Source organism: Centroberyx gerrardi, chromosome 9 (genome assembly GCF_048128805.1).
Source record: "Centroberyx gerrardi isolate f3 chromosome 9, fCenGer3.hap1.cur.20231027, whole genome shotgun sequence".
Lineage (NCBI taxonomy): Eukaryota > Metazoa > Chordata > Actinopteri > Beryciformes > Berycidae > Centroberyx > Centroberyx gerrardi.
In genome coordinates, this window is record NC_136005.1 from 4,860,352 (window position 1) to 4,886,640 (window position 26,289).

The 26,289-nt window shown below is 44.3% G+C and overlaps 1 protein-coding gene across 1 annotated transcript in view; it reads left to right on the forward strand.

Moving 5' to 3' along the window:
- Positions 1-26,289, forward strand: part of LOC139931926 (adhesion G protein-coupled receptor D2) — a 113,402-nt gene that overhangs the window by 76,966 nt on the left and 10,147 nt on the right. The window contains exons 22-23 of the mRNA XM_071925564.2: positions 9,055-9,183; positions 13,281-13,336. Coding sequence (XP_071781665.2) covers positions 9,055-9,183; positions 13,281-13,336 — 185 coding nt within the window. The remainder of the gene's footprint in view (positions 1-9,054; positions 9,184-13,280; positions 13,337-26,289) is intronic.

A 26,289-nucleotide genomic window follows, 5' to 3' on the forward strand; every position in this document is an offset into this window, starting at 1 on the left:
AAACAGGTCCGGTGATCTGGCGTGTTTTAAAATAATAAACGGGCTGAACAAGCTGAAATCTACTGAAATAAGTGACATCATCTCACCCAATTGGTCGAATTTTTCACTTGTTTCAAGAGCAATAGGGTTTTACAATGCAATACAAGAATCAAATCTCTTGTTAAAGTTATAATCTACTAAAGATTCATATCAATAAAATTCAGTTTTGCTACTCTCTATTGCCAATTGATATAGCACTATAGTGATTTGACCTATATCCAGTTCATAAAAGCTTTTACATTTGCTGTTCTGAACACCCGGAGTCTGGTAGCTTATGTTTCCAGCAGCAGCAGCAGCGGTTTGTTTGTAATAAACAGTAGAAGAAGAACTGGGTAGTTAGCATGAGCAGTGATAGCCACCATGGCTGAACAGACAAAGAAAAGAGAAACTCAAACTTCATCAACAGAAAATCCAAGAAAAAAGACGTCACAGTCCCGCCCACACTGTTTGATTGACAGGTGATCTCTGGGAAGTGCAGTGCAGAAACACCACAGCAGTGAGCGATATCGCCAAAATAAAATACATGAGGAACTACCACCTGCAATTTTTTTTTGCAGTGCAGAAGAATAGGAGCAGCAGGGGTGAGAGAGAGAGAGAGAGATTGAGAGAGAAGGAATGCATATGTATGTTGTGTGTAGTCAGTGTGTGTATGAGCACATTTTCATATACACACACACACAGAAGTATACACAGATTTGTCTGCCAGCAGATGAACACCTGTCTGTACCGGAGCGTGGATCATGTTCACCACCACCAACACCTCCATACTGCTGCTGCCGACAGCACCTCTAAACCAATATCCACACCCCCCCCCACCACCCCTCCACACACACACACACACACACACACACCCCTCCACCCCCTCCCTCAGAACATTTTTCCATCGTCCTCATCACCGCGGCCCACGGCAACGACATAGCCGGCAGGTTACGATGGAGCAAAGTGGAGGAGGGAGGGAGGGATGGAGGGATGGAGGGAGGACGGGGGTAAAGGGAGGTGTGTGTGTGTGTGTGGGGGGGGGGGGGGGTGAGGGGGGGGTCGGGCCGTAGATCAGGGCAGGGAGGATGGCGGCGCGACCAGGGGGTGACAGGGGAATAACATCCCTTTCTCCTCAATCGACAGGGACCATAACTCCTGCCTCTCCAGGGACAGATTGAGAAAGGCAATAGCCCCGGGGGCTGTGAAGCACGGATGCTTAGGAGAATTGAAAGTTAAAAGAAAAACGCCGGCCGCCGCCGCCGCCGCCGCCGCCGCCGCCGCCGCCGCCGCCGCCGCCGCCGCCGCCGCCGCCGCCGCCGCCGCCGCCACCGCTTCAGCCCCGCAGCACGCCAATCGCCGCTGGAATCTTCTTATTTTTTTGGGGGTCTTTTTTTTTTTTTTTTTTTCAAGAGAGCGATAGAAAGACCCAAGGGGGCAGACTGTCCACATAAATTATCAAACGATAAATCTCCAGAGGTTGTCGTAGGGTGTTTTTCCCCCGTTTTTTTTTTGGAGAGTTTTCTGCATTTATTGGAGTTGGCAGAGAGAACGTGCGCATCTTCTTTTTTTTTTTGGTGACATGAGGTGTCGGCTTCACTAGGCCCAGATTTTTTTTTTTTTTGGGAGAGATGGATGAGAGTTGTTTCTACCGAGAGGAGCTTTCTCCTTTAGCTTCATATCAAGAGTTTCGTTCCAAAAAGAGATGAGAAAGTGACACCTACTCTTACAACATGATTGATATCACAAAACTACAAGAAATGTTGGTACTTGTGAAGAGAAAAGTAGGTAACTTAAGTCACTGGTTGACAAAATGATAACATATTTACAGACTGGATCCCTATTTTAGAGATACTGAATGATAAACTTGATTTTATCTCCAAACAGACGCAGCATTTTGGACTTGAACTCCTCATATCTGTTAAAGTCCCGCTGCAGTTGTGGTGAGAATATAGAAACATAATCACCTACCAGATGTTGAAGCGATAGCGCTGCCAGACGGCCTATTATAGCCAAACCGTGGCTGTGCTTTTATGGTGGTGTAGTGTAATACAGCTTTGGTTTATTTGCACTTTTTTTTTTTGCACAAATGACGAAAACACTGGGAAAAAAGAGAGAAGAAATGAAATAAAAAAGTGTTGAGAGGTGAGAAGATAAAAACCCTTGAGAGGCTTATAAAAATGAAAAAATCAAGATGGCGAACAACAGCAGCGCTCAGCAAGAAGGGGAATGGCACAAGAACAAAATAAAATACATGCTAGCAATTTGATGAATTAAATATAGTAAATTAAGTGAGAGAGTGTGTGTGTGTGTGTGTGTGTGTGTGTGTGTGTGTGGAATAGCTCACAGTGTCGGCTGAGTGCAGTCTTGGTGAAGTCATTACATGTAATGGTGTAATGATAGTGTAATGTGGCAAATCACAGTGTTGTGTTTAACCTCTCAGAGATTATACAGTCAGTGCTGTGTCAGCATGGAGATCTCAGCTCTCTCTCTCTCTCTCTCACTTTCTCTCTCTCTCTCTCTCTCTCTCACTTTCTCTCTCTCTCTCTCTCACTTTTTCTCTCTCTCTCTTTCCCTATCCATCTCTCCCCTCTCTCTCTCTCTCTCTCTCTCTCTCTCTGTGCTCTCCCCCTTTCTCCCCCTCTCTCTTACTCTCTTGATTTCTCTTTTTCTCTCACACTCTCCTCTCTCTCTCTCTCTCTCTCTCTCTCTCTCTCTCTCTCTCTCTCTCTCTCTCTCTCACTTTCTCTCCTTTGCCCTTCTCACTCTCTCACCCATTTCCCTCGCTCTCCCTCTCTGTCTCTATCCTCCTCCCGCTACTCTTACTCTCTCTCCCCCCTCTCTCTCTCTCTCTCTCTCTCTCCCCCTCTCTCTTACTCTCTTGATTTCTCTTTTTCTCTCACACTCTCCTCTCTCTCTCTCTCACTTTCTCTCCTCTTCCCTTTGCCCTTCTCACTCTCTCACCCATTTCCCTCGCTCTCCCTCTGTCTCTCTATCCTTCTCCCTCTTCTCTCTCTCTCTCTCTCTCTCTCTGCCTGTCTTTCTCTTGTTCTCCCTTTTCCCTATCATCTCTCCCCTCTCTCTCTCTCTCTCTCTGTCTTTCCTTTTCTCTCCCCCTTTGTCTCTCCCTGTCTCTTTCCCTCCCTCTCTCACTGCCTCTTTTCTCATTCTCTCCATCTGTCTTCCTCTCTTTCTCATTTCCCTCTCTCTCTTCCCCCCCTCTTATTCTCTCTCTCTCTCTCTGTGCTCTCCCCTTTCTCCCCCTCTCTCTTACTCTCTCGATTTTTCTTTTTCTCTCACACTCTCCTCTCTCTGTCTCTCTCTCTGTCTCTCTCTCTCTCCGTCTCTCTCTCTCTCTCTCTCACTTTCTCTCCTTTGCCCTTCTCACTCTCTCACCCATTTCCCTCGCTCTCCCTCTCTGTCTCTCTATCTTCTCCCGCTACTCTCTCTCTCTCTCTCTCTCTCTCTGCCTGTCTTTCTCTTGTTCTCCCTTTTCCCTATCCATCTCTCCCCTCTCTCTGTCTCTCTCTCTCTCTCTCTCTTTCCTTTTCTCTCCCCCTTTGTCTCTCCCCGTCTCTTGCTTTCCCTCCCTCTCTCACTACCTCTTCTCCTCTTTCTCATTCTCTCCATCTGTCTTCCTCTCTTTCTCCATTTCCCTCTCTCTCTTACTGTCTCTCTCTCTCTCTCTCTCTCTCTCTCTCTCTCTCTCTCTCTCTCTCTCTCTCTCTCTCTCTCCCTCTCTCTCTCTCCCTCCCTCCTTGCTCGGCCACTTTCCTCCGGGGGTTGGGTGCAGCTTTTATAGCCTGATCAATTTTACAGTGGCTTATTGAATAGCTTTTAATGCCCTTCTTTATTTTCAATTATAACCCACAGTGTGTCTGCAGCCCCGGGCCCGAAGTGATGACCCACCAGAGAGAGAGAGACAATAAATTTTAATACACCGTCTCTGGAAAATTACACATGTTTAATCATTGATTTTTATTGGCTCGTCATGATAACATTATCCCAGTGGGTGAGGGTGAGGGAAGGAGCGAATCGTAAGTGAAATGAAGTTGAATTAAATACGACATTTTAAAGAATAAGAGTTGACAAAACAAAACGTCAACGCAATCAGTAGTCCAGGTGGAATGTATATGAATTGTTCTGATTTGCATAAAAGCACCAAAGCTGTTTTTCACGGACAGTTTGATGTCCCGAACATTTTTGCGAAGGCTCCAGTTCTGCAAATGTTCAGTTTGGCCTGTTTCTGGCCTATTCCACCTGGAAAACAATGTGACTGAGGCACTACAGGACACATTGTGCATGATAAACTTCTGTATTTGCCTTCTGTTTTGCAAAAGATGGCCTATTTGTTTTGTTAGCATTCCTCACTGAAACCAAGCGGTAATGCTAGCCATGAGCTACCTAGCAGTTAGTTAGATATTTAGCTAGTTTGTGGCTAGTTACCTTGTGGGTAGCATTGACCCCTGGTTTCAGTGAGCAGTGTTTGCAAAGCTAATAGGATCTTTTTAGTGTAATTGAAGGACAAATGCAGAAACTTTTATTGCTGAATTTGACAGGCATCTGGTAAAGAGAAATAACCAAATAAAATTAAACTAAAAGAAAATATGTTTGTTGGCATTATTTTATGACACTTTGTAACTTTGTCAAGAAAGGTGCAAATACACAGTAGCCTAATGATTCCTCTCATTGTTGTCATTGCTAAATTCAAAATGTGGTGTCTCTTTAATTTGTGCTACTTTACACTCTGTCACTTCGCTGTGATTTGCTCTCACCAGCCGGAGCACAAGAAAGGTGAAATCTGAATGTGTGTGCACCCAGATTTATCGACTGCGTATAAAAAAATATCAGGATCATTAAATCCAACTCCAGGAACTGCCATCAAGCTGATGAAGGCAGGCAAACACACATAGCAGACTGCCTAATACCTGCCATGTGTGTGTGTGTGTGTGTGTGTGTGTGTGTGTGTTGAAGGGATATGATAAGGAAGATTGACTTCTAATATAAAGGGTAGAGTTGTCTACTGACTTCAGTACAGCATCGCCCTTTGTGTCCCTGGCAACCTCATTGTCCCCTTGTGTGTGTGTGTGCATGTGTGCATGCATGCGTGTGTGTTTGTGTGTGTGTGTGTGTGTGTGCATGTGACAGAGAGAGAGTGTGACAGAGAGAGGGGAAGATTGTAAAGCTGTATGTCTGTGCAAACACAAGATTTTGTGTGTGTGTATTAGCGACATTACAATGCAGTGTGTTTTTGTTCTTGAATGTGTATACAATCTTGTGTGTGTGCAAACATAAAGGATTGTGAGTGCGTTTGCGTGTGTGTGTGTTTGTGAGAGATAGTGTATGTATGGATATGTGTGTGAGAGAGAGTGTGTGTGTGTGTGAAAGAGAGAGAGAGAGCAAGAGAGAGAGTGTGTTTGTGTGTGTGAGTGAGTGAGCAGGCGAGTGAGTGCAGACTATGTATACACAGATAGATGCACACACACGCACACACCCTCTCTCCTCTCTCTCTCTCACCCACACACACACTCTCTCTCTCTCACACACACACACACACACACACACACACACCCAGCGACGCGCGGGCAGGTTAGCCCTCCTCCACGCCGGCACCTGCTCCGCTGAAGGTGAAAGAAGTGCTCACTTGAGCTCATTGAAAAGTAGATGTGACAGTAAATTTTTCAGGCCCCTGCGAGATGGGAGATCTTGTTATAGCAGTCAGGATGGGGGTCAGGGCAGTGGCTGCTTGATGATTGAGGAAAAGAGAAGTAAATTCATTCTGCTTCGGGCACTTTGTCAAGTGCCAGTAGCTTACCGTTGAGAGCCACTCACCCATCACCGTGTTACGGCCCCAGAGGTCACCTCCGCTGCCATAAATCTGCCTCGCCTCCTCGCCTGCTAAACCTATTGCCTTCTCCCCGGCTGAGCCCGAGCAGAGAGAGGGAGAGAGAGAGAGAGGGGGAGAGAGGGAGAGAGAGAGAGGAGAGAGAGAGAGAAGCTGCAGCTGCTCCTGCTTGCAGCCACCGTGCAAATGAAAAAAAAAAAAGAGAAAGATTATATAGATTCTCCTCCTGACGCTGCTGATGGTGTAGGAGCAGGACACTGGGTGTGTTGGGTGGTGGGGGGGGGGGGGTGTTTTGGGAGGGGGGACTGGTGTGTATTTGTATGTGTGTGAGTGTGTGTGTGTGTGTGTGTGTGGAAGGAGGCCTTGCAAGTGTATATTTGTTGGTTGGGAGGGATGTGTGTGTGTGTGTTGGGAAGAGTGCGTGTGCGTGTCTGTGTGTGTGTGTGTGAGTTTTGGGAGGACTGCATGTATGTGTGCATGTGTGAGTGCATGTGTGTTGACAGGGTGATGTGTGTGTGCATGCATGCTTGTGTCTTGGGAGGGATATTGTGTGTGTGTGTGTGTGTGTGTGTGTGCACGCGCTCATGTTTTTTGGCCAACGTGTGTGAGACTGTGCAAGTGTGTATGTATACACACTTACGACAAACAACTATTTGGTGCGTGTGTGCATGTCTGAGGGTATGTGTTTGTGTGTGTGTGTATCAACATCTGAGAGGAGCCACACACACACACACACACATACACACACATACACGCACACACACACTGCCTGGACTGCTTAGTCTGTTGCCATAAGACTCTTTATAATCGATACATGCAGAGTTTAGTTTTCTTTTCTCTGTTTATTTCTGTCTCATCTGAGGCAATTAATTTGGCCTGTTTATATCAGTCTGCTTCTTTTCAGTGTAGTTATTGATCTGTGTGCACGCACAAATGTGTGTATGTATATGTCTGTCTATGTGTGTGTGTGTGTGTGTGTGTGTGCGCTTTGTACTGTAAATGACAATGTTTTTGATTACTCCCGACGAGCCTCCTTGGAGTGTTAATTAAAATGGCAGCAGATGTGCAGGTGAGGGAGATCATTAGGCAACAAGAGCACACACCCCACCCTGTATGAATGCGCACACACACACACACACACACACACACACACACCCACACACACACACACTCACCTATGGATGTACACACAGATGCGCACCGTGCTCACAGGCCCACACCAACTAAAAGCCCACCGGAGAGTGCAGAGAAGAGGAGGTGAAAGGAGGAGGAATTGCAGAAGATGTGAGCAGACAAGGGGGTGAGAGAATGACAAAAGGGGGAGGAAAGGAGGCCAAGAGAGGGGAGAAGAACAGAGAAACAAAGTACAAAAAGATCCAGCAAGAGAGAGGAGAGGGAAGGAAGTTGGATTTCTACTTTTTCTGCCAAGTGCCTCGTGTGCCTATCAAACAAAACGCTGTTCAAGACCGAGTCGAGCGGTGCAGGTGTCTCACTAACAGTTTCCCTGTTGCCTCTGCTCAGTGAAACCTGGTGGCATCCTGTAATATCCCATAATATGTGAGTAATTGGCTGCTGAGGCACGGCAGGTGAAAATGGCAAAACTGGCTGAATTGATCAATTTTGAGACATTATAATATTTTGCTTCAACTACTACTATAGGTTAATAAAATGTACATTTATAAATATTGTTACACCAGCTGTGTCAAGTATACCAAGCACAAAATTAACAAAAAAAAGTACATATTCCTGAATGCAAAACAGTTTGATTTTACATGAAAAAATGCCAAAAAATAAATAAATTCTGAGATTTGCATATACATAGTATTTTTTAAATAGTTCACAATAAATTACCAATCCGTCTGTAAATTACCAAATATTTAGATATTCATCAGAATAAAACAGGAAAATGTGTGAAAAAGTGTTTGTGTGCATTTTTATGAAGTATTAGCTAATTTGCAACTTCAATTATGTTCATCTCCTCAGTCATAGGGCAGAATAGGTGTCACATTTTTTAAATGGAGAAGATTTAATTTTGGAAAGAAGTCTCCATCACTGGAGGGATGAGGAACATTTGGTTGATATCAAGGCATGAGATATTCATTTATTTCTGCTGAAATTTAAGCTCGGTCCTTAGAAGATTGCTTCAGTGTTTTGGGGAGCGTTTCTTAGCTCTGCCAACATGCACTCTAAACTCTGTGGGTTCATGGGGGATATTTCAAGATCCAAAGGGAGCTAATAAGGAACTCACTGTACCTTATGAGTAAAAACAATCCTTTTATGGTTCCTTGAAGAATCCCCGTATGCCAGGAGGTTCTTGGAAGTATAGTCAGGGTTCATGAAGGGGTTCCTCCAGGAGTCTTCTTGGGTTCCCTTCTGACTACAACGTGAAAAACCCCTAAAGGCTTCCTGAATCTCTTTCACTTCTTAGAGTGTGGCTAAGACTTTGGGTTTCATGCCTAGCCTCATATTCCTTCATAAGGTCACTCCAAACCAAACACAAACCGTACACAAAACCCCAGAGGATCCTGTTCACTCTTTTTCTGAATTGATAATTGATATATCGTGAAATTATTGATATCTTTTGCGGCCATGTGCTAACATTTTTCTAGGATGGTGGCGGAGGACGTAGAGAGGGAGAAAGGAAAGAGGATCTGGTGTGTGTGTCTGTGTGTGTGTGTGTGTGTGTGTGTTGGTCTTTGTACACATGCTTGCCCGCATGTGTAGAGATTGCGAGTGATCACTTCTCTGTGAAGTGTGTGTCACCATGCACCATAATTACGCTTACCCCAAGTATGCGTGTGCATATGCATTCATCTACCCATACATATGTGTGTGCAAATGTGTGCATGTGTGTGTGTGTGTGTGTGTGTGTGTGTGTGTACGCGCCTGTCCAGCTTGTAGTGTATGAGCGCCAGGCTGCTTTCAATATAGCCTCTTATTAGGGGGTGATTATCCTGCCTGCGTCTGGCTTCTTTCAGCCGTTGACTGGAAGTTGGAGAGGCCAGGGGCACCATGGGAAGAAAGGAGTGAAAACTTCCTGACAAGAGCCCGGCTTTCACCCCAACACCCCCCACCCCACCCTACCCCACCCCCACCCACCCCTCCACCTCTGGAGGAGCCAGCTAATGTTCACGCTGGTGTTATTTCTACAAACAATGGCAAAAGCACAACTGGGTGTGGTTGCGTCTGTGTAGGTGATGCTGAAGAGGAGATCAACTGTGTTTACATACGAGGTTGCATCATGAAGGCCAGTAAAGGATCTGTAGAAGGCCCGCTTCCCGTGTTCATCCTCCACCTGTCCTGCATTAGCACTGGATACACTGGTTGACATTGGTGAAGCCCCCCTCCATGGATTTATCCTGCATCTATCCTGCATTAGCACTGCAGACAGTTATTTCTTGAACATTTATACAGTAGAAGCAAATATTCTGACACAAATCTTTAGTTCCTAGACTAGTTCCTGGTAGCTTCTGATGGCTGGAAAAAAAAAGAGTGCAAAACTTAATTTTTTCCCAACAATTCCTCTTGGGGATGGAGCAAAAGTGCAGTAGTAGTTCAGCAGGCATCTTGCACACTGGCTACTTCTGTGGAGTGTCACTCCGTTTGCATCTCTAGAGAGAACATCAAACTGAAAAAACGTCTCAGCCTCGCCTCTGAAATATTAATACAGTTCAATAAGCGCTAAAGTTTACCTTTACTAAGTCTCTTTTAAGACGTCTCAGTACTCAGACCTCCTCTTCCTCCACCACGTTGAAAAACCCCTCTGCTGCCATCCGACTTCATCAAAAACTCTCTGGCATGGCTTAGCTAACCCCCCCACCCCCCTCCAACACACACACACACACACACACACACACACACACACACACACACACACACACACACACACACACACCTTCTTCTTCCCTTACTCCCACCTTTGAGAGAGCGAGACTGGCGTAGCGCCATTGGAAGATGCAGGCCGCTGTCCCGTGATCTGACGAAATACTAAAAAATAAAAAAAAAGGAAGGGGGAATATAAGAAGACAAAGAAGAAGAAGAAGAAGAAGAAGAAATAGAGGACAGACAGAGGGAAAACAGTGCGGCAGGATCCCGGGGGTCTGGTCGGGGACTTTGTGAGCGCCCATACATCAGCTGTCACCCGTGGGCCTTCCAAAGAGCCGCGACAGAGAAACACAATGGACCGGACAGATGGTCCCAAACAAACGGCAGTGGGTTTGATGCTATTAAAAGCTGTTTACCTCACGCCAGACGCCGGCAAGTGTAGCGCATGCATCGTGTGTGTGAATGTGCGAGTGTGTGTGTGTGAGTGTGTGTGTGTGTGTGTGTGTGTTCGACTGCCGGTTTCTGGTGTTTCATGAAACCCACTGTTGTGTGTTCCCAACTCCCAAACGGCCGTTCATAGGCTGAGTATGATGTGTGTGAGTGTGTGTGTGTGTGTGTGTGTGTAGTTGTCCCATAATTAAGATACCATCAAAGACAACACATGATGGTGAAACTCTCACACCGTGACGATGATGGCTAACGGATTTGCACTCGATGGATGCCAGCCAGCTCTGTAGGCCATGACGAACTTTTGGCTGGAAACCAATAATGAGACACACACACACACACACACACACACACACACAAAACACTCTCCCTCTTTCCTCCCTCTTTCCTCCCTCCCTCTCCTCCTTCCTCTCCCCTTCATCTGCTCTCCTAAAGAGCGGCTCTGACACCTCAGAATGATGGACTCCTTCACTGCGCTGACCTTTCTCCTCCGGACTGCTCACCCGCCCTCCTCCTCCTCCTCCTCCCCCGCTCCCATGTAGATGAGACAGAGACAGATGAAGATATTTATTTTGCGATGGGGAGGTGTGTGTGTGTGTATGTGTGTGGGGAGGGAGGGAGGGAGGGAGGGGGGGTTCATGCAGTGACACAGTGAAATGAGTTCTGGCGGTGGCGGATGGCGGGCGGCCCACCTTCAGATCAGTAGTCAGCCGGGGAGATTAATACCGACACAGGAGGCTTGTTGGAGAGCGGCCATGACAGGCCAGAGAGAGAGGAGAGAGACAGACAGGTAGACAGACAGACGGGTGGGGCGGATGGGTTGATAGCCATCATGTACTGGTTGAAAGTGTGTGTGTGTGTGTGTGTGTTTGAGAGAGGCTTTGGGTTTAACATGCAGTTTAATATTAAATCTGCGCTAGGCAACTTCGCACTCTGGCGGCCTCAAGTGGCAGCGGGAGATAACTGTTTGAATTTTTGAAAGTTTGAAGGACTTCATTACCCAGAAATCCTACACAGTCTCGGGATTTTGTGAAACGAGCACAAACTGAAACGCTGATTTTGTGCTGTGGACACAAATTATGTGAAAGATTACCTCTCCCACAGAATGATTACGAGACAATTAGCACAAATTTGACACGCCATGTTCACGTGTTAAAGGTTAGCTAGTGGTTAAGTTTAGGGAAGTAGAACAACTTTAGTTAAAGTTAGGGTTAAGGTTAGTTTTAGGTTTAAGCAAATCAAACTTTGGCTAAGGCTAGGCAACTAAAACAATTTGATTGAGGTTAGGGTAAGGTTTTGGTCATCGTTAAATGAGAAAAACTTGCTGAAAATGAGTCGGTTGTGTCGGAGTTGAAGGTAAATGTACTTTTTTGGCCCATTTGCCACTACAACCCCCATGCCCTTACTTTCCGCTTTAAAATGGTTAAAATAATGGATATTATATCTTAGAACAAAAATATGAATTTGTTTCCCGGTTTGGTGTTTCAGAGCCTGTGTCATAAATCATCCAGATGAGACAGGAAACCACTGACACTGAAAACTGAACTAAACATGAACATAAAGCACATCCCATGTGGTGGACGCTTTTATTCAAAGCAACCCACAATATCATGTATGTATATGCATGTGTTAGTGCCATTCAGCTACCATTCAGAAGCCATTCTTTTGTATGTGTAAGGGTATGTGCATGTGTGGTATGTGCATGTGTGTGTGTGTGTATTTGCGGCAGGGTTGAGAGGTAAGTGTATGTATTAGAGCTTTGGAGTGCCGAGTCTTCATATCTGTATACAGTCATGAATCAATTTGTTGTGCATGGACTATGTGGCCTAGCAGCTAGAGAGACCGTCCCGTAACTGTAAGGTCACAGGTTTGATCCCCGCAGTAGCCGGTGTGCCCCTCAGCAGCCATGTGTCAGGACGCTGAACCCCTTACCTGCTCAGTCACTGCAGGTCCCCCTGTCAGGAGCTGATGCATGAGGCGTCATTAGCCACGCTTGTCTTGTCTTCTTCTATTCCGCCCTAATTGGCTCCAGTTAATAATCCTCCACCATTGGCTCGTCCCTTGTAATTTTGTCTTGTCTCCTGCTATGATTGGTTGGTTTAGAATTGATGCATCTGATAGGTCAGATCAAGGAAAGATGGTGGATGTCTTTGGCTCCTTTTTTTTTCTTGACTCATGGTTGCCATCAGTACTCCCTATACATCTTGGTATTATTATTTTATTAATTATTCATTATTATATCATTATTTGTTGTGTGTATTTTGATTTAACCAAATTATGGTGCTTTTTAAAAGATGGTAGATAAGTTGGTTGAGAAAATGACTTACAGACTGGATCTTCTATATTTTAGAGATTTTATTGAATGATGAACTTAGGGTGATCCCTTCCTATCCCCAAGATGGATGTATTGCATTTTGGAGGAGACCTCTTCATTTTTACAAAATGTTTCAGTGACAGATTATATAGGAGAAATAAAATGATACGATATTAATTGCAAAAACTAGCCCTTCTCTTGCCCACTCACTGGAATTTGAAATAAAACACTTGCAGAGACGAGGTGTGGTCCATTTCAGGCTCGTGATTCTGAATTTACAATAGGGTATTAACACTTACTTTACGCTCCTATCCAAGTGTGTGTGTGCGTGTGTGTGCGTGTGTGTGTGTGTGTGTTCGACCACGTCTAGCCACCCTGTTGTTGGGTGTTGCTCTTGGTATGTTGCTCTTGGATGGGTCCTGTATCATTTCCTTCCCTTTGCATATTCAGTGCAATATGAAAGACAAAAGAAAAAAGATCGCCCAGAACACTGTGTGAGGATTTTACAGGGGAAATATTTGGGTTGTAAAGAAATACGCATAGAATTCTGTCACGTCTCATTAACTTCAAATATGTAAATAATCGTTTTTCTTTTATGTGTTATTATTCATCACAACATGACATTTACATAGTCCTGCTCCCTTACTTGCTCCGAGCGTGTGTGTATGTTTGTGCATGCATGTGAATGTGTGAGTGTGTGTGTAGGGTGTGTGCTTTCTGTAGGGCTGAACGTTATTGGCAGTCCTCACTGGCAGACCTAACTCTCTGTGTGTGTGTGTGTGTGTGTGTGTGTGTTCCTATCTTCAGGTCAGCTGTCCATTCCTTGTGTCCCAGAGAGACTGGAAAATCCCCTGAGCCACACTTCCAACGGCGCTCAGCTGCGTAGAAAGGTAAGTCACTGCTACACACACACACACACACACACACACACACACACACACACACACACAGTGCCGCATGTCAGTCACTGTGGTGGCGCTTTGAGCTTTGGGTAGCAGGCCAGTGCAGGAGGTCAAGCAGCGGCATTTGACCTTTGACCCCAGGACAAAAACAGAATGAAGTCAGGCCGGGTGATTATTGTGTCGGGTTAACACACACTGAGCAGCAGCAGGCCTGTCTGCCTCTGACTGGCTGACTCAAACAATTCAATTATCTTCAGTTCAATTCAGTTCAGTTCAGTTCAAAGATTCTTAATTGGCAGGACTGCTAAGACATGAAGAAATGTTTCAGTCCAAAATGAGATATCCAACAGTTGAAAATTGTATCTCCTACCCAGTGAAGAAGTGTTGAATAAACTGGTGGATGAATCTCCAGTCATATCAGCACAAGGCATCAACTCTATTATAAAATGAATAAGTTTAACTTTCAGAAAAAGCATTAACGGATGCTTTTTTTCCCCCTCAAAAAACACTACAAATTTACATCATAAAGGCTTATGTTGGCCTAAAAAGGAGGGTAAACTCTGTTCTGCAAATTAAAAGGTGAGTAGTCTGAGTTTAGGTGGGTTTAGCTGCACCTCCTCCTACAGAGTGATGGCTGGCATGAAAGTAAAACTCACTCTCAATTATTGTTGAAGTTATTAGTTATCGTAAGACCTTTTCCTTTTTTAAATTGCACCTTCTGAGGATATCATGAGTTGTATTTTTGAAACGTAAAGAAATGAACATTAGGTAACATTTTTTCATTTCCAAAATGGGTGTGTAGTTTCTTTGGAATGAAGCCATTCAAAATTAGCAGTTTGAATGGATGTAAAAAGTGGTTTACAATATATTACAATGTATGATGATCAAAACAACAATACTGAGTGATTAACTCAGTGATACATTAACCATCTAGTGTATTTCTCATTCTCTCTCTCTCACTGAAATATATTGGAGCCTCCAGCTGTCAGATCAGACTCACTGCACAGCCTCGTCCCCCTAGTGGGCAGCATCGGTACCACACCCCACTGCAAGAAGTGTCTCCTTCAACAAATCACTTCATTTTGTGCCCAATCTTATTTTCCTTGAACATGGAAAAAATGTAGAATGTTCTTGAAATAAGTGGCCATGTGTTTAAATGACAGACCACTTGTTTTAATAGTTAATGATTTATTTTTAAGATTTATTTATCCAGGGGAAAGTCAGCTGAGTGTGCTTGCTCTTTTCCAGCGACGTCCTGCTTCACATTAATGCAGTTCATACACACTTTCACACCTGCTGGAGCGGTTAGGGGTTCAGTGCCTTGCTCAAAGGCACATCAGTAGTAGTTTTAATAGGATCTATGTAGGTTTTCCCAGACAATTCAGGGATTCAAACCAGCAACTTACTTTTCTCTAACCTTTAGGCCAGTGGTTTTCAATCCTCTGGTCCTCTTGACCCAGAGTTCTGCTGGTTTTCTATCCCAGCAGGTAGTTAATTGCAGTTAATTGCATTCACGTGGCGTCCCAGGTGATGCCTGATTAGATGGCAAGAGTAAAAATCAGCAAGATTCTGGGTCCTGAAGACCAAAATAGAGAACAGCTGCTCTATCCTGCCACTGCTCCAGTGGAAAGTGGTATTATCTCACCCAACTGGCAGATTTTCTACTCAATTTAGGAAAACTAAAAGGCCGACTCCAAGATCACGTGACTTGTTACGATGGTTAATTTTTTGCAGCGCAGCAGCTCTTTCTCCATCCCTCTGCCTCTCACCCTCTCTCTCTCTCTCTGGAAACAAGCTGATTTGCATTGAAAACAAGCAGCGTTATCTCACCCGAATGGCAGATTTCCCACTCGTCTTGAGAAAAATACGACTTAAAAACGGACTCTAAAGATCAAGTTACTTGTTGGGACGGACATTTTTTGCAGCGCGCCACTTCTCCACATCCCTGTTTCTCTGCCTCTTTCACCCTCGGGCCGACCGCTGCCGCCCAGCAGCTTCCAACTGTCCCTCCTCCGACGTGATCGAAGCTGACTTCGCTCTCCGCCCCGGCTTTGTGTTTTTCCTCCCAGCCGTTGGGTGGTCCGTGCGTCTCTCTCTCTCTCTCTCCCTCTCTCTCTCTCTCTCTCTCCCTCTCTCTCTCTCTCTCTCTCCCTCTCTCTCTTGCTGTGAAGTTGACGGCGTCTGTTTCTCTTTGAGCGGTACGGGACCCCGGCACGGCCCGAAACTCAATACCTAAGTATACACAATTAAGTTCACACCAGAGGTTATGGGTGGAAGTGTGGTCTCCATTCCGTGAAAGGTGTGAATCAGTCGAATTTGGGAGAGAGAGAGAGAGAGAGAGAGGGAGAGAGAGAAACGGGGGGGTTGCTGGTTAGTCGGTCAAGGTTAACTAAATGGTTGGGGGTGCGGTGGGGTGGGGTGGGGTGGGGTGGGGTGCGGTGGGGTGGGGTGGGGTGGGGTGGGGGGGGTCCTCTGGTTTCAGCAGGGACGATGCTGATGAGGCTCGACGCTGGTTGGCTGTTGCCGCTGGAGACCGTGCTTTGACAGGCAGTCCTGTCCAATCATAGACGAGTTTTTCATAGGTGTTGTGGATTGTTTTCAGCTGTGAAGTTGTGATGTGGTTTGGTGTTGTTTGCGGCCGATCTGGAGTGTGTGGAACTTTCTACCTGTTACACTGGGAAGCTCAAATAGCACCTGTTGAAGTTTTTGATGAATTTTATTTTTAATTTTTAAAAGCTGAATTTTAAGTTTTTGCCTATTTTATGAGATGATTTTTGTGTGGAGGACCAGCACTGAAAAAGTACCTTGGTAGCAGTTTTACAGAGCCGGTACTTTATTTTGTTGTGTTTCACATCATTATATGATTGTCAGATTACTTAAAATTCACACTCATGAATGTAAATACACACACAGATTTAGTTGGCCATAATGTTTTATTAGAAAATCATGATCCAGATGACTTTAGATGATGATATACTCGGTTCTTACAAACATGCTTCTGCAGGTAACATGCAAGAGCGGACGAGGATGCAACAGGAAAATGTCATATGGGAAACACTTTTTGTACGTAAAAAAAGCTCTTCTTCTTCTAGACTTCTTTTCAAATCTATCAATAGTTTATCAGTATGATTATTTAGATCATCTGTCGTGTTATTTTATGTTACCCTTCAGGTTATTTTATTCTCCTATTATTTCATTTTATTCATATTTTCGGTGTGCTGTGGTATCATCTCAGCAGAATTAAAAACATGATACTTGGGTTGGGTTGGCCTGGGCGCTTCAGTGATACTAAAGTCAGTTTTTTTGATTTTATGATAATACTAGTTAGTTCAGTTTTCAGTGTCAGTGGTTTCTCATCCTGTCTCATCTGGATGATTTATGACACAGGTTCTGAAACACCAAACCGGGAAACAAATTCATATTTTGGTTCTAAGATATAATATCCATTATTTTAACCATTTTAACCATCATTTTGTGCAAAAAAGATAAAAAAGAAATCAAACCTAAGCAGAGTTTCTGGCCAAGGAATAAACTTAATCTGTAAAAAACAGCAGCTGCACACTCAACTCTCATTGCGTGACATTTTATTCAAGACACTGATGTTCCAGCAGGAAGCTTTCATCAGGCTGGACTGGGTACAATACCATGCTGCTTATGTGTTGAAACAGGTGTGATCAATCAATAAATTCAGTCAATCAATCAACCCTAACCCTAACCCTATATCAGGTCTATCAATATAACCTTAACCCTAACCACCATTTTCGGAAAAAAATGAGTGACACAACTGTTCCAAAATGATTAATAGCACAAAATCAAAACAATTTGTTGTAATTTTTAAAGGATAGTAGATAAGTTATTTGTTAGCAAAATGATTATATTTTACTTGACTGGATCCTCTGTACTTCAGTGCTATTTAATTATGATATTATTATTTATTTTTTTTCTAAATAAAACAGTTATTTTTTTGTACAACAGTTGTAATAGAATCATTCAATTTTAGTCTCTTGATGAACTTCAGCGGGTGTTTTTTTTTTTTTTCCAAAATATGACCTGTTTTGCCTTTCCCATTTTTCCTAACCCCAAAACATTAATTTGTCCAATAGTAAATGCCCACAGTCCCTTATCTACTGCATAGAAAAACTATTTTTTTCCTGATTGTGTCCAGGTTATTTTAAAGGATAATAGTTAAGTTAAGTGGTTGATTAAAAAAATGACGGCACTTTGACAGGATCCTCTATATTTCAGCAATATTGAATGATGAACTTCAGCTCATGATTTGAAAGCAAATTAAAAGGTAATGAAAATGGAAACATGGCACTTTAGAAGATAATTCCTCAATTTAATCTGTTGATGAAACTCAGGAAATGATTTATTATTTTCCAAATTAGACAAACAGCATTTTCAAAATAACAAAATTTTGGAAACAAATCTTAATTCTTCACCCCTTTTTTTTTTTTTTTTACCGCACGTACAACACTGACTCATCTGACAGTAAACACTCACACACTCTTGTTGTCCTGCTGAACTCGACCCTCCAGCCTGTTGAGTGTTCCAGTGCTGGACCAGTTAGCAGCAGCTCCCTCTGGACTCCCATTCACACGCGATTGGGAGTCCCACAGCAGGCCAGCTGGACACCCCCCACCCCACCCTCCCAGCCCCAACACACACACACACACACACACACACACACACACACACACACACACACACACACACTCACAGCCTCCCTGGAGCCACCACTGGCCAGCCTGCCTGTCAGTCATTCGGTGGGGGGGGGGGTTGGTTTGGGGCTTCCTGTTTTGGCCTGTGTGCCTCGGTGCTTCCTGACAGGGGAATTGCTGGTGTCATGTCTGTCAGCTATGGGACTGGCAGGACACTCACATTCTCACACACACACACACACACTAGGGTTCAACCGGTATGGGTTTTTGAAGGCCGATACTGACATTTTTGGATAATTTTTTGGCATTTTTTATGCCAAAAACTTCAAAAATGACAAGTATTCAGTGTTTTTCCCCAGAATTCTTCCATAATGGGACACTAAAATGAGACACTAAAACTCTCCATAGGAATCCAGACTGATGAAACTCTTCCAGGTGGGACAGCAGTCAGGTTTCACTGCAGCTTTTACAGACTGTTGAGTAAAATCCTCCCACAGCACACTGGAATGATTTCTCTGCTCACACATCTGATATAAAAATAATAATAATAATACTACACACATATTTCACTAGCTGTCACTAGCTGCCTGACATATCAGTAAGCCGATAATATACACACATACACACTTTACTGCGATTATTATCCTTTATTTCATTAATTTTGTTCTTGTCGTTTATTCTCTGTGAAGCGCTTCATGACAATCCTGTTTGTTAAACTGCTTTATAAAATGAATTTGACTTGACTTGACATTATACACAAACACGTGGACATTTTGTACACACACACACACTCAACGGATGTAGACATGACACAGACACCCAGATCCATTAGCACACACACACACACACAGACAGGACACACACACACACACAAACAGAAAGGACGTACACACCTGCAGTCTGTCATTTAGACTTTCCTCTGACACCCCAGAGGACACACACACACACACACACACACACACACAGATCTTATTAACAGGCTCCATTCAAACACCAAATAGGCAGATATCCACTTCTTTTTTGTCCCTTGTGGCTTTCCATTCAGCCTGTTGAGACCTGAGGCCCTGTGCACACACCAGCCAATCAATATGAGGGTCGTGTGACCAAATAAGGCACACAGGGCTCCTACTCAAGTCTGGAAAGTCTGTGAAATTCTTTAAAAATATGCAAAATGCAAAAGAGTATGACAATATTTGGAAACGGTCTGGAAATTTACCACCATGGTGAGACTGGTTGGCCCAGAGTAACAGTCTGTATAGCACTAGATAAAAAAACCCAATGAAAAACACAAACCAGTTATACTGTAGGTGGGCTAAGCTACTATCATGGATAAGTTTGAGCATTTAATGTTACAGTTAATGAACTGAATGCTTCCTCTACATGCAGTTTTGATGTAAATGTGATTCACGACTGGTCAGTTTCTGATGAAATGCTGATGGAGAGCCAACAAAATGAATATTCTGTAATGGGTTTGAATGTTATGCGGTTTAATATGTAGCAAAGTACAATATTTCATTCAAAACACAGGTAAAAGCATAATTACTGACTTCAAAAATACTCAAAAAAGTACACCAAAGCTACTTAGTTACAGGAATGAGAGTAAATTTGTTACTTCCACCCTTGCAGGAGTGCATACATTTTATTTTATTTATCATTTTTCCCGGTGGGAGTGGAACCACTAACCCTGCAGTGTTAGTGCCTTGCTCTGCCTGTTGACTTCTGTTATTCAGCTGTCTGTACTGTATCTGTCTGTCATCTAGACTCAACTGTCATTTGACTGAACCAGGAAGTACAGGCTCATTGCAGGAAGCCTGTTTTTTGACTACAGGCTAGATAAGCTCTTTCAGATCTACTTACTGACAGGTGTTTATCTACACACAGATAGTAGATTCAGATTTAAAACAGTATAGAAAAACAGTATAGAAAAAGTACATTTGTCATATATACTATGCTATATATCCATCCCTTCAAATTCATCATTCAGTATCTCTGAAATATAAAGCATCAGATTTGAAAATTATGATAATTTTGTCAAACAAGAAGTTGCATTATCCACTATCCCACAAAAAGTAAAATAGGCTACTTGGTTTGAATGTTTGCTGTCAGTCACTTTTTTCAAATGGTGGATATCTGATTTTAGAATGAAAGTTTTTTTTAAGTATATCCAGGTCATGTTGTGTCACCTGATTACTCAAATTTCAATTTAATGTTTGACTTTACTCTGTGGTTTGAATAGAAGTTAAGATGCTAAAACAGTTCTGTGAAGTTAAAGTGGCTTTAATCAGCTTGGTTTAAAGATTTGGGGCCATGTAGACACACACACACACACACACACACACACACACACACACGCTATGCCTCCTCAGTAGAAGGAGGAGGGGGGAGCTGGGGGGTGCCAGTGTAGTCCTCATGTTCCATTAATCCGAAGCAACCAGTGGCCATGATTGATCAATTAGCCCTGCTTACAGCCGGGCTCAGCTGATCAATAGCTCTGCTCATCGGCCAAAGGTTTTTCATTAGACCTGCTGCTCTGCATGAGCAGGCTCCATTAGCATGGACCAAATGGACTGAGAGGAATGCAAATAGCCCACTGGAGTGCACACACACACACACACACACACACACACACACACACACTCACACACACACACACACAGGCCCAAGCGCTGTCATCTATAGAGTGTGGATGAAGTTTATGGGAATTACTATATACATATAATCATATTGTATATATATGGAAGTGTCATTTACAAAGTGTGTGTGTGTGTACTTTGGGATCACACACAGCAATGTATGTAAAGGAAGGTGTTATTGTTGATTAAATGAGATATTCTCCATTTGAAAAAGTAACTCTGACAAAATGATTACTGGCATGGCATTAACCTTAATAACATTGTGTTATTATCTAACATTTGCTTAAAAGTGGTTAGATTTTTGATGATGAAATAATTTATCTTGTAGCATTAGCTATAATAAAAGGAAGACTTGGATTGCTGAATAATTCTAATACATAATAGTTTTTTATGAATGATGAAAGCCTTCAAAACAATGCTGGTGTATTTACAGCAGAACTGAAGCCTCCAGCTGATGCGTCCATGTTATTCAGTATCTTCTGCTGGTTGATCTGGTTGATTATGCGTGGCAGGGTGGTGTAGTGTTTAGTGGGACTGTCCTGTAACTAGAGCGGCCTGTCCTCCCCCAAAAAACGACCCCATAGGTCGTTTGTACAAGCAGCTTATTACGACCTATAGTTACATTTTAAAGTTAAGCGACCTCTAGCGGTCGTGTAAATTATGACAATGTGCTACGTTGGTCTGCGTCCACGTCACGTGACGTCACGTTTCTCTCTCAACATTGAAATAACATGGTGGAGAGTGAAGCTGTTGTGGTCGGGGATGGCGGACGGGCGTATACGTTTGCCTTCGATGTCGGCGACCGGGGTTCAATTCCCAGCGTTTCCAAATTTAACCCTGACCAAACCATTTTCCTAACCTTAACCAAGTTGTTTTAGTTGCCTAACCATAACCATAACCCAAGTTGTTTTCATTTCACGTATTTTTGTGAGATAGAGGGTAGGAACAAACGACCTGTGTGGTCGTATGGGTTGGAGGACTTGTTGAACCAGAGGGTCACAGTTTTGACCCCAGCAGCAGCCATGTGTCCCTGAACAAGACACTGAACCGCTGCTTGCTCACTCACTGTAAGCCGCTCTGGATAAGAGCGTCGGGTAAAGGCCTGAAATGTAAACGTAACTGATTCCTGCTCGCTCCAAATAGTCTTTATGATACCAAAGTGAGCGTGTGTGACAGTACTTCCTCTTTAGCTCGCTCATTGTCAGCCTTTTTGTTCTTTACCTGAAAAACAGCGGATGTTTCTGCGCCGCTGCGATATTTCTGATCCGCGACCCCGTGGAGCCCACGGGATCGGCCGCAGCCCGAAACACAAAAACACCGGCCGGCTACCACAGACGAGCTCACCTTTCTCACCCTTTCCTGAGCCTCAGCGGGGCCGAGGGCCATTGTTTCACTCGAACAATCCTCATTGAATTAAAAACTGGCTGCAGGCTTTGTTCGGCGAGGCCGATGCGTACTGCTGTCATGGGTCCTGTCGTTAATGTGCCATCACCGCACCTCACATCCTCAGCAGACACAAGCAGCGCTGAGCTTATTTCCTCCATCTGTAGGTGTGTGTGCCTGTGTGTGTGGGTGTGTGTGTCTGTGTGTGTGTGTGTGTGTGTGTGTGTGTGACTAATACAAGTGCGTTGGTAGACAGGGTGAATGAGTGAGGGAGGAAGTGCTGGAGGGTGAGTGGTTGTGTGTGCAGGTGTGTGTGTGTGTTCTTTGTGTGTGTGTGTGTGTTCTTTGTGTGTGTGTGTGTGTGTGTGTTTTGTGTGAGTGTGTGTAATGGTCAACCTTACATTGCTCAACAAAAGAGAGAGAGCAGATAGTCATTGTGGTGTGAGGCGCTTATGTCACTGGTGGAAACACCGCAGAGACCTGGTGACACACACACACACACACACACACACACACACCTAAATAGCATTAGCAATAGCAATTCCTGTCACTATACAAAAAAAAGGCTAGCTCAAGTCCATACCATTTCATATTCAGGCTAGACAAGCTTTATTAATGTATGGGCCGCTGTTTGGTCAAATAGTTAGAGATGATGATGATGATTTTTTAAATAATGAGTGATCACATTTTTGTGAGGTGAGGTGAAATGAAAATGTAACACCCTTCTGCTGTAGTTATGGTAGAGTTGACTGACCTATTACATGTTATTCAGTATGTCTTAATAGATGTTTTTAGTTAGTTTGAGAAACCATCCTGTTCCTGAAAGGTCACAGGTTTGATCCCCACAACAACCAAACCAGTCCATCAACTAATGAGCATCAACTAAATGTTTAAAATGAAAATGTATAGCTGTAAGTCTAGCCGGTGCTTTGCTAACTCTAACTGATACTCAGGTTTTTAAGTGATCCAGTTACAACTTACCGATTAATTTGTTGAATCAAATCATTCAAATTAGTGGAAATACTTCTGAATGGAGATGGGAACGTTGGAATTTCCATGAATGAGTTGTTTTTCCATAATTCCTGGCTGTGGCACCAGCAACACAGAAAAAAAAAAAAGTGTTTTGATGAGTAATATTTACCCTGGACTCCAGCCTGTGTCAAGTCAGTCAAGCCAAATTTACTTTTAAAGGGCTTTTTAAAAAAAAAAACAGGTTACATAACAAAGAACAGAAGTGCAGATAAAACCGAGAGAAATCAAACAAATGACAATTGTAACATATGAGGCCGTGTGTGTGTGTGTGTGTGTGTGTGTCCTTTTGTACTTCTTGAAGTTTGGTTCCTCATGAGGATAGAAAGATGTGGAAAATCATCCAAAGTGAGGACATGTTTATGGTTGGCTATATTAGGGTTAGGGTTAAAATGAAGGGTTAAGGTTAGGGTAAGGGGTTAAAGTTCGACCTGTAGTGTTGATGGATAAGCTAAGGGTCGGGGATAGGGATTGAATGTAGTCAGTGGGTGCTAACAAGTATAGTAACATGAATGTGTGTGTGTGTGTGTGTGTGTGTGTGTGTGTGTGTGTGCTTGTGTGCGAGTGTGTGTTTTAGTGGATAGGAAGGGTGTTGGCTACAGAGATACTATGGCAGACAGGAAGACATCATCCCGGCGTTGCCATGGCAGGGGTTGTGGCCCGCACACAGTACATGCACAGGTTACGGCTCATATATACACACACACACACACACACACACACACACACACACACACACACACACACGCACGGGAATGCCAATGCACGCAAAGTCGGTCGTACATGCAAACATGCATCTCCTTCCTCACGGTCTCACACCTCATCCTCCTCTGACCCTCGACCTCCTCACTGTTGGTTGTTTGTAATGTTTGCAGTCTAGAAATTGAAACTTATTCTACTGTTGCACTCATCCCACCCAAGTCACTGTGGATAAGCGCCTCAGCCAAATGCCTAAAATGTAAAATGTCATGTTAACCTCTGGCGCCCACCCCACCCTGCCCAGCTACACACACACACACACACACTCTCTCTCTCTCTTTGTGACCGTTTGTGCTGATGTCCAGTGAGTTCGATGAGTTTTTCGGGGGGGAAAGGCATGGCAGCAGAATGACATTTCCGCGTGCCGTGGGCGGACGGGTTGGAGCGGGTGGGTGGGTGGGTGGATGGGTGGGTGGGTGGGACGGGACGGATGACACCCGTATCCACCCCCACTGGGGAGAGGAAGTCCCTATCAGAACACAACAGGAAAGAGACGGAGCGAAAAACAAGCGCACATCTTTTTGGACATTAAATCACTTCCTCTCGGGCCCTGGGCTGACCCCCTCCCCCCCCCCCCCCCCCCCCCCCCAGCCCCGCCCCCCCCGGCTCAGTTTTACCACCCTCCTGGCAGACAGAGAAATCGATCAGGCCTCTTTGTGTGTCTGTGTGTGCGTGCGTGTGTGTGTGTGTGTGTGTGGCTGTCTATGCGTCTCTAAGGTATTGCACTGATGAGTGAAATAAATAACGGTGAGTGTAGAAGCTTGAGACGCCATTTAGGGCAACTGTGATTTTCTCTTTTGACAACTAGAGAATACGTTTTCTTCAAAAGTAGCATGTGTTGCCTTTCCAGCCACAATACAAACATACATACATACAAACTGCCATGCGGCCTGCTGAACTGATTTATAGCCGCGACTTGCAGATGTGATGAGTATCGTAGGATGCGAGCGCCGTATAAATCGCCGCCCTGACACATCACAAGCCCCGAGCCTGGAAACGCCGCTTTGATCTACATCCAAGAACAAAGACAAAGAGACAAAAAAGGTTTATCTGTGGCGGGAGCAGGAAGACGGCCTTTTGCTGGTGACAGGAAAAGACAATGACCGCAATTTTCATTCACAACGCAAAACAGAACGGCTCTGTCTGCCTTTCTTTTCAGGTCGTGTTCGATGCGGCGCGGCGAGCTATCTTGACTCATGTTCTCGAACACGTTGAGTAAATCTCGTGCGCGCATTGAAACCGCGGCTCTCGCACAATGCCGTCCCCCGTCCAGGGGCACCGCGGTAAAAAATATGACTTCCTCCCTTCCTGTAGGCGACTTCCTGTTTATGTCTGAATGCAGGTCAGGAGAGGGAGATAGTGGTCCCTGCCTCATCCAGAGGTGACCTCAGTGCCGGTGACACGGGGCGCTGTGGAGCCCAGCGTCATCACTCCCAAACAAAATCTCTTCCTCTCCCTTCACTTCTCTCTTTCTCTTTATTTCTCCCTCTCTCTGTCCCTCACCAAAACGGAGACACCCACAAAACACTCCCTCTTTTTCTGTCTTTATTTTCCTCTCTCTCGCTGCCCTCTTAACGCATCAAAGGAGAGATACCCACAAAATAAACACTCTCTCTCACTGTCTGTTTTTATTTCTCCTTCTACCAACACACCAAAACAGAGATAACCGCAAAGCACTTTGTCTTTCTCTCTCCATTCTCCACCCCAAAAAAAGAGATATCCACAAAGCAAACACTCTCTTGTGACATTATTTGCGTTTTCTGCTCCCCACAAGACTTTAGAGACCCCCCCCAAAAAAAAAAAGTCTCAATTGCACACGCTCGGATCTTCCTGAGGCGCCTTGTTTGTTTTCTTTTCCGCTGATTTGTCTAAAACAGGCCACGGCTGCCGCTGTGAATGTTTAATTTAAAAGCTCATGTTCCCCTCTGTACAATATGTGCTGGTTGGGAGCATGGAGGGGCTTACGGGGGGGGGGGGGGGGGGTGCTTACAGGGGTCCGACGGTGGGGTTTGGGGGGGGACGGGGGTGCTGATGGAGACCCCCCGGTCTCCGGGCGCAGTCATTAGGACGGCTCCCCGGTTTGGAGATGAGAAAGCACGCTCGGCACTCTGGGCTCATTGAAGATGCTCCCCTGCCTACATGGAGCATCCATTATTTATGAGTTTTTACAAATTCCAACTGACGTTTATATCAGTTGTGGATGGCTGTGTGTGATTTGGCTACGTGCGGCGTGGCGCGCCCCTCGACTAGTAAGACAAGATGGAAATATCAGTCAAATGCAACCCCTTGATATTACGAAGCAAGAATTTAATTGTTGGCTGCATGTGCTTATTTTTACATGTATCCTTATTTTGTGCTTTTTTGACTGTGGATTCGGAGTGAAATGAAAATAAATAAGTTCTATTCCAAAAAGCCATATGTCGATTCTAGACAAATGATTTACTGCATTCATCAATTCAGTATGTATAAAATAGAG